The 12433-nt window shown below is 25.6% G+C and overlaps 1 protein-coding gene across 1 annotated transcript; it reads left to right on the plus strand.

Annotated features, from left to right (window-relative positions):
* Nucleotides 1–3867: 3867 nt before the first annotated feature.
* LOC126687535 (beta-amyrin 16-alpha-hydroxylase CYP87D16-like) lies at nucleotides 3868–12184 on the plus strand. Its single transcript, XM_050382099.2, has 9 exons — nucleotides 3868–4085; nucleotides 4316–4646; nucleotides 5042–5191; nucleotides 5546–5797; nucleotides 5900–5989; nucleotides 6377–6452; nucleotides 6558–6664; nucleotides 11325–11452; nucleotides 11527–12184. The coding sequence occupies exons 1-9, from the start codon at nucleotides 3883–3885 to the stop codon at nucleotides 11624–11626; spliced, it is 1437 nt and encodes a 478-aa protein (XP_050238056.2). The 5' UTR covers nucleotides 3868–3882; the 3' UTR covers nucleotides 11627–12184.
* Nucleotides 12185–12433: the final 249 nt, after the last annotated feature.

Genomic DNA, 12433 nt, shown 5'->3' on the forward strand with positions numbered 1-12433 from the left:
ATTCATTTTTATTTTTTTGAGTGGAAAAGAGTTCAAATAAATACTTTTAAAGGATTTTTATGATTTTTTTTTCAATGAAAAAGAGTCCAATTCGATTGTGAGGGTCAAATTGAAACTCGAAAATGTGAATTTGGGAACAATTAACAAAATTATAACTTCAGAATAAAATTAAAAAAAAGGCTTAATGGTGGGTATATTTTTCGTCATTGGACCTATTAATTAAAAAAAATTCATACACTGAAGCAATAAATTCGAAGATTTCAGATACAACTACTAAAATTATTCTAATTTTTATAAACAGATCGACATTTAATAGATGCATTCAGCTCCATCATGTTCTTCCTTGAGATGGACAGTTGCAGTGGTCAATTTTCATGTATTTTCTCCCATAAATTTGATTTACTATGTTATGTCAGTGGTGCCTTTACTTTTGCTTGGAGGGCAGATTTTGTATTGAGTTGACTGTAAGTGTAACATCCAACCCAATCCCGTTCCACCATGCCTAGCTCATTAATTTAAAAAATATCTTCAAAAATAAAAATTATATATAAAAAAGCTATTTTTATTTTATAAATTAATAATTTTACTAATTAATAATTTTTTAATATATCATGTATATTAATTATTAAAAAGTCAACTGTATTAAACAAATCTTTTATACGTAAAACATTTTTCATATGGCAGAGTACCAGGTTATAAAAATGGGAGTTAATTTTTTCATTTACAAAATTAATTGATTTATATATCTGTATGAAAAGCAACTGAATTGAGACCAATAATGGATTTTTGCCATATTGGATATGGACGTATAAATGGAAGACACAATGGTTAAAGTTTTTATTTTTTATTTTTTTTCCTTTTATGAATTTATCTAAAAACATTTAGTCACTATTTGGCTGGAGGGATTTTGAAAGAGTAAAATCCATAAATTTTGCACAAGCCTTGAGTTTTATGAAAATTCATCTTTTAGTGAAAGAAATAGTAAGAGAAATTCATGAATCATCTTTCAAAATTCATCGTTTAATTTCCCACCTTCTAAGTGGGAAAATTGAAATCCATTACTTTTAATGAATGGTGGATTATATTACAATTTAAATATTTTAAATATATTTTTATAAATTCATTAATTTTATAATTAATCCAAACTGTGAAATTTATAAATACATTGATTTTACATTTCATGCATTTAAAATCCATCGATTTAATAAAATCCATGGATTTCAAAACCACTCAATCCAAACGGTGCCTTAAAGTGTAACGTAATTTAACAATTCCCGTATAAATCTATTCAATTTTTTGAATCAATTGAATGATTCCAATTTCTTGGCTCTTAAATTTCAATTGAACTTATATACTAATTCCTTATTTAGCAAAACTCGTTTTTAAAATTGCAAAACCTAACTCTTAATAATTTTTTTTTTAATAAATAACAACAAAACTGATTGTTATTTTGAAAAACCACAAAAGCCTTTTTAGTTTATATTTTAGAACATTTAGCCCCTGACATTCTAGTTATATTTTTTGGTTTTCCTCCTAGAGTATAGTTTATTTGCACCACTTTAAAATATTAAAAACAAAAACAGAAAAATATTAATTATAGAGATTTATTTGTTCTTTTAATAATTTGAAGGGTTTTTTTTATACATTCTATCTAAATAGAATTAAGCTTAATTTTGTTTTTTATAGATATAAAATTAAAGATAATTAAAAATAGGGTTAATCCCATAAAAATATTAAATATTTACGAGTTTTGTTAGTTATATTCAAAATTTTTAAAAGCGTCTACTTTTAGCCCATTTTGAAATATTTAGAACCTTTTATCCAATTCTAAATCGAACCGAAAGATTTTCTAGGTCACCCGCCATGTTGTTGCCAACTCAGCATAAGTCTCTGGGTGATGCTAAGTTGGCAGTTCATACAACCCAAACTAATCAAAGATTGAACCAACATCAAATCTTGGCAAATCAACTAAAATGGTCATTTTAAATAGGGGTGTACAAAATTTACATAACCCACCCAAACCAACCATGTGAAACCAACCCAAACCACTATATTCATTTTAATCATAAACCATTGGGTTATTGAAATTTTATAACCCAACTATAAAAGAGTTTCTTGGTTTATTTGGGTTTGTTTGGGTTATATATTATTTAAAATGCATATACATTTGTTGATTGATTCACCAAGTTTTTTCAAAAAAAATTATTTTTTAATATTTTTTTCTGGAAATAAATATTTTTGGAACAATATTTAAAAAAAAATAAATTCTGGAAAATTTTTTTAAAAAAAATTATTTTTTTTTAAAATTTTTTCCTGAAAATATTTTTTTCTGGAAATAAATATTTTTTTTAAAAAAATATTTCTGGAATTTTTTTTTTATCAAAATATATTTTTTCTGGAAAAAAAAAAATTAAGTTTTTTTTTGAAAATATTTTTTTTCCTGGAATTTTTTTTTTATTATATAAAAAAAAATCAGATTGAAATTTGGGTTTTAAATTTTTCATCTAAATTGATAAAAAGCAAAAAAAAAATAAGTTAAATAACCCATATAATCCATGTTGGTTTTAAATAACTAAACTAACATAACCCAAATTATTTGGGTTATAACCCAAGAATATTAGAAATTCAGTTTGGGTGGTTATAAGCTCATAACCCAACCAAACTGAATTTGAACACCCCTAGTTTTAAAATGATCAAAACACATCATTTTGAGTTAACATGTTAAAATCAAAACCCTAGTTCATCAAATATCCTTCTTCTCAGACAGAAAACGCAGACCCCTCATTCCAAAACAGAAACTCCTTTCTTCAAAATAGTATCGCACCGTTCTTCTCGTCGATCCCTTTGCTTCTTCTTCTCGTCCCTTTCGTGTTGATGTTCGTAGAGGTAAACAGAAAACTAAAAATGACTTTTCGTTAAGTCAAAGGACTAGATAGGACAAAAAATAATTTAAAGATCGGATGAAAAAAACATCTATACTTTAAGAACCTGAAAATAGATTATTCATACCAAATTTATTCGATTAAATAACCTGAACCCGTTGTAGTTTTATATCCATTAAAACAACACATCCAATAAAAATTTAATACGTACATAAAATAACATCAAAATATCTATCTAAAATAATATTCATCAATCACTATTATTAGAATTTTGACCAAATCAAGATATAATCTGACATGCAGATAAACAAAGCTTCAAAAAAAAAAAAATTGACCGCGCACCGATGATTTCATATACAAATCAAAAGATTATTAAAAAAATTCAAACTCGGAGATCAAAATTAGACTATAATTTTTTTTAAAAAAATAAGGCACTGCATTGACAAAATTGAATACTATAATTAAATTATATTTATCGAATTTGACTAAAATTGAAATTTAAAAAAATTATACCATAAATAAAAAAAACTTAAAAGAATTGGATATTTTTGAGTGATTAATCTTTTGACTATTATTAATTTATACTTAACATCAATGAATTACAACTATTATATGTGCTGATAGCATCTTGCTAGGTTGTGGGTTTTCCACAAAATTATATTTTTTCGTAATATTTAATTGTTGAAGCTGAATCATTGAATGAACTTTTATAAGATGATAATAAAGGATTATGAAATGAGGAAAAAACAAGGGGAGGCACTGGCACTGGAGGCATTGAAGTATATCTGTTAGTCCCATGCCGAACTGTTAAAGCCCTAAATAATTTGGTAACAGATGAATTTAATGTCGACGTAGGGCAGTTGGATGCTCCACTGATACATCTTTATCTTCATAATTAATTGAACTCCTTCTGTTTAATTATAAATGTACCTTCTGATTTTCCCATTTTATCTTATCATCTACCATTCTGATCTCTCAATCCACATATTTTTCAGTTAAAATGTCGCCAATTGGTATCTATGTTTTCGCATTTGTGATTTTCGTTTATGTTGCTCATTGGATTTTCAGGTGGCGGAATCCTCCTTGTAAAGGCAGGCTTCCTCCCGGTTCGATGGGCTTGCCGCTCATCGGAGAGACTATTCAGTTCTTCATTCCAAGCAAGTCTCTCGACATGCCTGTTTTTATGAAAAATAGAATCAAAAAGTAAGCTTTAATATATAGATAGAAGCAATAACATAATTATAAAATGAAAAGATTAAGAGATGAGAAAAATACTGTAAACTCTAAACCCTAAACTAAACAAGAGAAGCGAGTTTTGACTATTTTATCACTTAAATTATTTTCGCATTACCTTTGCGGACGTGAAGAAACAAATTTATTTTGTAATTATCATCATACTATCATGTGTTGCTTATTGATAAGTACCATTTCAGGTACGGGCCAATGTTCAAGACAAGCTTGGCAGGACGACCGGTAGTAGTGTCATCGGATGCTGATTTCAATCATTTTATTCTTCAGCAAGAAGGAAAGTTGGTGGAACTGTGGTATTTGGATTCATTTGCTGAGCTTCTTGGCCAAAATGGTTCTCTTAAAGAGGGATTTGTTGGATATTTACATAAGCATATAAAGAAAATAGTTTCAGAGCATTTTGGTCCTGAAAGACTTAAATCAAAGCTCCTTCCTCAATTGGAAGACATGGTTAATAAATCGTTGCATGCTTGGTCTAAGCAAGATTCTATTGAAGTCAAACATGCAAGTTCCACGGTACGTAACCTTATACTAATTAAGAGGAATATGCCATTATTATCATGTATTTTATGTCTAACGGTAAAATTCAAAAATTGTCGCCATTTTAATAATTTTACTCAACATTTTTCATTTTGATAATTATTTTTTGTTTAAAAATTAGTAATAATTTTAGCCCAATTTACTAATTAATTGTTTAATTTGCTATAAATTTTTAATATTTTCAATAATAATTAAGAAATTTAATATAAGTAAACTTTTTATAATTTAACTTTATTTTTGTAGATTTATACATATGATTTCTAAAAAACAAAATTTATGATTGGATTAAAATGATAAAAATTACAATTTTTAGTTAGATAATAAGGACACCAACTCCTAATTAATATGAGTTTTGTTTTTCCTATTTTCAGATGATATTAGATTTCACTTCAAAGTTACTCTTCAGTTATGATTCTGAACAAAAAGGAGAAAGTCTAAGTGAAACTTTTGCAAGCTTTATAGAAGGCCTATTTTCTTTTCCTCTGAATATTCCAGGCACAACCTTTCACAAGTGTATGCAGGTAAGTTTTATATCTTAGTAGTGTAACTTTTATGTTTATTGTAAAGGAGGTTACCATAGAAATTCAGAGCGACAATTACTTTTATAGTGACAGAATCAACGTCCCAAAGTTGTAAAACCACACAGTTTTATGTCGTCACAAAACCAATTATATATTGGTCTGAATTCCTATATAGTAACCTTCCGTCGTAAAAATATAAATACAATTAGCAAAACGTAACAAATTGAATGTCAGTAACCGTTCTGGTTTAAGATAATAGTACGTAATTGTAAATATTATTCTACTTTCAAATCACAGATGATATTAATTTTGTCAGACTGATATTAATTATGAAGTACATGATTGAATGTTCAGAATCAGAAGAGTATTCTGAAGATAATAAGAGAAACAATGGTGGAAAGAGGAGATTATGGTGAAACAAGTAGAGGGGATTTTCTGGACAGTCTAATAGAAGACCTAAAAGCTGAGAATAGTTTATTAACAAACGATCTTATAACTTTTGTCATCTTTGCACTTCTACTCGCCACCTCTGAGACAATTCCTTCTACTCTAACTCTGGCCATTAAGTTACTCACCGAACATCCTCTCATCATGCAAGAATTAGTGGTACTTAACTTTTCCCACCATGTTAATTAATTACATTTCTTGATTTTTAATGATTTCTAAATAATTTTAATTTTTGATTTCATGTATATATGATATTGCCAGAGGGAAAACGAGGAGATTCTTGTCAACAGGGAAAACAAAGAAACTGGTTTAACATGGAAGGAATATAAATCCATGACTTTCACCATGCATGTGAGTTTACAATGGCTTGATTACTATACCAAACTCAGGGGCGGAACTAGAATTTCTATTATAGTGTGGCTAATTTATACAAAATAAAATTTGAAAGGACTAATTGTATAAAAATTAAAATTAAGTAACCATATTTAATAAAAATCAAAATTTGAAAGAATAACTTTGCAAAAAATAAAATTTGCGGGAGCGGTCGCTATCTCAGCCAAAGGGCGGGTTCCGTCCCTGACCAAACAGTCAAAAAATTTCAATTCAAAATATTTAATAATTTCATCATAGTTATGGAGATATTAGATATTAATTTATATAATAAAACAATATTGGAGTATCGTCTTCAGAATTATTTAATTTTAGCTGTCAATACTTTGTTTTTGGTTATATTTGCAGGTGATTAATGAAGCACTTCGGATGAGCGGTTCAATTGGTATATTAAGGAGAACAAAGGAAGACATTTATACAAATGGTAGCACAAATTAATTTATTTTCTTTAAAGTTTTTTAAAATGATTTAGCTAGGTGCAATTTCTAACCAAGCATATGATTAATTAAAAACACTGTAAATTTAACAGGATATACTATTCCGAAAGGCTGGACAATTATGATTGTTCCATCTTCTCTCCACCTGAATCCAGATATTTATAAAGACCCCCTTGCCTTCGATCCATGGCGATGGAAGGTATTTTCTTGAAATCAAAATATTTATGAAGTTTAAACTCCTGATTTTATGTATTTTGAGTATAGACAATTGATTGCTAATTAGCTATTATAGCCCAATTATGTTGCACAAAATTTGTCAGACTTCTATATTTCGACATTTCATTTTTCGTTTCTGATAACACTCATGAAACTCTTAATTTTTATATATTACAATATATTTTTATAAGATAAAATGAATTCACAACTATAATAGAATTAATAAATATATTATGATTCGGTAATTTCACATTTTGTGTCATTTATATTAAAAAAAAGATGAAGAGTGCAATTAATAAAATTTAAAACACAATTCAACATCTTAAGTTATTTTTCTGTTAAAATAGCGGTAAATTCAAAAATATTTGTTAGTAATATAATTTTTTTAAAAAGTAGTACAGATAATTTCTTATTATCAATTTCATCATACTTTTAAATATACTAGTTTTGCATTACGTGCTACGCACGTGGCACGTAATGTGTCTCGTCAGTTTATGTATTAATTAATTTTTTTTATGATTATGTGAATGTATTTTATTCATAATCAATATTAAAAGAGAAAATAACAAGAAAACCACAATAATAACTCACTATTTCACCTAATACAATATTAATTAATTTGTTTATTTTATTACAATTTTTCTTTCATAAAATACCATCTTCCATTATTAATTTTCAACCAACACCACCTTTCTCTAAAGTCAATACATATCCACCAAATCACACATGTTAAGACCAAAAAAGCCTCCATTGTGTCACCACATGCACGTGCACTTGTTTATTTATTTCAACAATTTTAAGGTGCACCATTTGGTGCACTTGCTATAATGAATGACCCGCACGTCATGTGCGGGTCATTCTTAGCAAATTTCAGGTGCACCAAAAGGTGCACCTGATATAATTTTTTTATTTTTTTAATATAAATTATATATTTATATATTAAATATATAAAATTTATTTATTATATTTAAATTTTAAAAATATTAAATTTAATTTTGATTTTAAAAATACAAATATATTAATATTTTTTGTTTATATCTTCGATACATATTTGATATGTCTCTCATATACTATATAATTATTTTTTGCCGATATATTTATATATATTTGATAAATATTCGATTGTTCGAACAAATTTTCCTATTTTTTTTATACATTTTATTACATATATTTTTATACTTATTTGATACATTTTTGAGATGTGTCAAAATATTTTTATATATATTTCATATATATTATTATACATATTTGATACATTTCCGCTACATGATAGGTATATTTTTAAAATTTATTTAATAGATACATCTCTAATATATAATTTATATATTTATTGGTGGGTTTCCAAAATCTTGTATCGAGAAAGTATCGAGTTTTTGATAGATATTTGATACATTTCTGATACATATTCGATACACCTCCATTACATATTCGATACACCTCCGATACATATTTGATACATTTCTTATACATATTCGAACGATACATAATTGATACATATTGGATACATCTCTGATACATTTCAAATATACATTTCCACTACATATTTTATCTTTATTTTTATCGGTTTAATTGAATCAATTGACTAATTCCATCGGTTCATTTATATATTTGACACTTCTCCAATACATATTTGATACTTCTATGATACATGTTTGGTACATATTTGATACATTTTTAACATATATTTGTTACATCTCCGTTATATTTTTGGTACACCTCTGGTACATTTAATTGAAATTCGAATATATTTTTAATACATCTCTGATACACAATATATACATGCTAGATACATATTTGATACATTAATTGAATTAACTAACTAATTCGATTGATTCGTTTTAATATTTAGAAAAGTTTATAAACATATATGTAACATTACTAATTAAAATGAACCAAATATTTATTGTTTCATATATATTTGATTGGTTTGTTTTATGATTTGACCGGAAACCCTAGGTGGAAAGAAGGCAAAAGGCGAGTAGAAGCGTAAAATATTCGATAAATAGTTAATATATTTCCAACATATATTTGATGCATCTCAGATACATATGTGATACATTTTTTGATACATAATTTATACGTGATATTTATATATAAAAAAATTAAACATGATAGATACATTTTTTTAATGTACTTAATAGATACATCGTTGATACATAATTCATACATGATTGATACATTTTTTAAATGTACGTAATAGATACATCGCTGATACATAATTTATACACGATAGATATATTTTTAAATATATTTAAATAAATACATGATTGCTAGCATGTATAAATTATAGTTATATGATATCAAATATATTAATTTATTATTTGAAAAATTAAGTAATTAGACGATACATAGGTGGAATATTTCTTTTTTTTTCAAAATTTTTAATCGAGAAAGTGAATTGTATGTAATGATATTAGAGTTTAATTAAACGTATTAACTAATTTTTCAAATAATAAATGTAGTGATATTAGAGTTTAATTATATGTAGTGATATTAGAGTCTAATTTTATACATGATAGATACATTTTTTAAAATGTACTTTATAAATACATCACTGATATATAATTTACACATGATATATACATCTCTAATATATAATTATACATATGATAAATAAATTATTTATGCATCAGACTCGTGTTCAGTATGTATCAATAATGTATCTGAAAAATAATTTATAATATTATGTTTTTTAAAACTGTATCATTTTGTGTATTTATATGTTTTATATTTTATAATTTATATTTTTAAAATTTAATATATTTATATTTTAAAATTAAAATTAACATTAATATTTTAAAATTCAAATATTAGATAAATACAAAAAAAAATTAGATATAAAATAAATGCATAAATAAATTATTTATTTTATTAAAGTAGAAAAAAAATTGGGTCTAATCCAATTCAGTAAAAGCTGAATTGGATACAACATGAATTGGACCCAATTCATTACTGAATTGGATGCAATTCATGAACCGACCCGCGCGTCATGCGCGGGTCAGTTATCTGATTTGGTGCACCAATAGCTGGTGCATCAAGGTGGTATTAGTGAAATATTTTTATGTGAAATGGTATGGATGAAATGTTTTCATAATAGCTTGTAATTAGTGAAAATGGTGGGCTTTCTTTTTGTATTTTTGTGATTCTCTCATATTAAAACTATTATAGATTTTTATTATAAATAAATATAATATTAATAAATTAATTGACATCTACAACATTTACTTATAATTAATTATAATTATACCAATGTATTTTATGTATATTAGTAAATTAGTTAGATTTTTTGTTGGGTTGGAAAATCTCTTACGTGTTTCACACGTGACTCGTAGTATAATTCGTCAAATAATGATAATTAATAATTATATTCATATTTAATTAATAATTAAGTATAAAATCTCAAATAAAAATAAAAATAAGAATTAATTATAATTTATTTTATTTATAAAAAATATAAATAAAAACATCAAATAATAATTAAAATAATATTTTATTTAAAATGATTTACTTTATTTAGAATTCTAATTGATTAAATAAAAAGTGAGATAGTAAAAGTTAAATATTTAAAATAGTTTATTTTAATTATTACTTTAATTTTAATGATAATTTTAAATAGATAATTTTATTTTGTAAATATAAGATTTGAATTTGAATTTGATTTAATTTTTTTGATAATTCCTTGTTTAAGTAGTGTGGAGTTTGCTTGGTTCCTTTCTTTCATTTATAGCCTAATTCTATTCCAATTAGAACAATTTAATAAGCTACCTTTGTAAATAATTTTTGTTGTACGTAGATTTAACATTCCTCATTCAAATTAAACTCTAACTACATTATCTCTTTAATTGCTTTATCTCATTCAAATTAAACTCTAACTACATTATATCTTTAATTGTTTTATTTACGCATTTCACACGTGATTTTTAGTGTGACTCGTCAAATAATTATATTTATTGCGAATTAAAAAAAATATGGTAAAATTTGACTTTACTTGGTTTTTTAGAATAATATTTTTAAATAGCTAATTAAAAAGAGTCAAAAATAATTTATCAAAACACTAATCAATAGTCCATCATGCACGTAGAATGTTTTAGTATATACCAAGCAATTTGAAGGCTTAATTCTTTTCTAACAAATTTGGTTATTGGTATTACACAATTTGTACTTGTTTGGAGGAACATTATCGCATTATAAACAATTTAGCAAGTTGCCTTTCTATGTAATCTTTGTTGTACGATAGGTTTAACAATCTCCTTATTCAAATTAAACTTTAATTGTGTTGTATCTTTAATTAATTAGATAATTACCATATATCTTCACGTAAGTTTAATATTTTCTTATTCAAATTAAACTCTAACTGAATTATATTTTAATTACTATATTTTTAATTAGACAATTACCATAAAACCTTTAATTAACTACAATTAGTAATAATTTATAAAGGGTTATTTAGTAAATTTGTATGTCTCCCCCCCCATCCGTGTTTTTATATATAATATATATAGATTAATTTATGTTATGTTTTTTATAAAAAAATATAATTTACATTTTTGGTTTGATGGTTTTGTTTACGAATTAATACGACTTTACAACAATATCTTTGCCGTTCTAATTAATCTGATATCTTAAAATAAACAACTTAACAGGAATTAGGGCCAAATGTTCGTGCAAAACATTTCATCCCATTTGGCGGAGGAATGAGGTCATGCGGCGGAGCAGAATTCAGTAAGGTATTGATTGCGGTGTTTCTGCATGTCTTTGTGACCAAATACAGGTAATAATATTTCTAATTTATTTTCTTTTATGTATATTTTACATATATTGTAGACTAATTAATTATTTATTCAGGTGTAGTAATGTCAAGGATGGAGAAATTGTCAGAACTCCAATGTTAGGGTTTGGAGATGGACAGTACATTAAGGTTTCAAAAAAAACACAGTCTGAATAAAGAAAGGCGGGTAACTTTTCTTGGCACTTCTTCAATTATTGTCTCTCTTTTACTATAATCCATTAGCTTTAATTCATAATTATATGTTTCTTAATTTCTATTTTTTATCATTATTATCTTTGATCTCACTCCGACTCTATTTTTATCGAAATTTAATGATGCGGCGGTCAATTTGAGTTATATAAATCATATTAATAACTTCATTTGAAAATTTGTCGGTTGGAAATATGACTCCAACTAGCCGATGCGTCATAATTTTTTGATGAAAATGGGGATGGAATGAAGGTAGAGATAAAAGTGATATAAGATAAAAATTGAAAAGGAATATAGTATGAATTTAAAATTTAGTAATTATAGTGAAAGAGAGATGAAATTTGAAGGGATTGTCAAATAAAATTAGCCAAGAAAGACAGATGTATATTATGCAATGACACATTCAAAATTTTCATATTTCATAAACATGATATGGTTGGCAAGATGTGTAATATATTAGATATGCTTTTACAAGAAAAAAAAATATATTTATATATACCTCAAGTCGCATTTATTGTGAAATGTAAAGACAAAAATATATATTTATATATACATAAAGTCGCATTTATTGGGCTTAATTTCTTAAAAAACCCCCACCTTGCATTTTTTTTTCGTTTATACCCTGACCTTGTAAAAACACCATTTGTACCCAATTTTGAGTTTTTATGTTTCATCTCTACCCAAAAGCATTAAATTGTACTCTTTTCATTTGAAAAAAAGTTTAAAACAATCCTTCATTTTTAACTTATATACGAATTAGATATTAATGTTATT

The sequence above is a fragment of the Mercurialis annua genome, linkage group LG1-X (assembly GCF_937616625.2).
Source record: "Mercurialis annua linkage group LG1-X, ddMerAnnu1.2, whole genome shotgun sequence".
NCBI classification, from domain to species: Eukaryota; Viridiplantae; Streptophyta; class Magnoliopsida; order Malpighiales; family Euphorbiaceae; genus Mercurialis; species Mercurialis annua.

Bases quoted from the DNA above. Each gene is read 5' to 3' on its own strand.
- LOC126687535 (XM_050382099.2), top strand. From the start codon at position 3,883: ATGTCGCCAATTGGTATCTATGTTTTCGCATTTGTGATTTTCGTTTAT. The intron at 5,990-6,376 runs GTGAGTTTACAA...TTATATTTGCAG, and splicing joins CCATGACTTTCACCATGCAT to GTGATTAATGAAGCACTTCG. The intron at 6,665-11,324 runs GTATTTTCTTGA...ACAACTTAACAG, and splicing joins TCGATCCATGGCGATGGAAG to GAATTAGGGCCAAATGTTCG.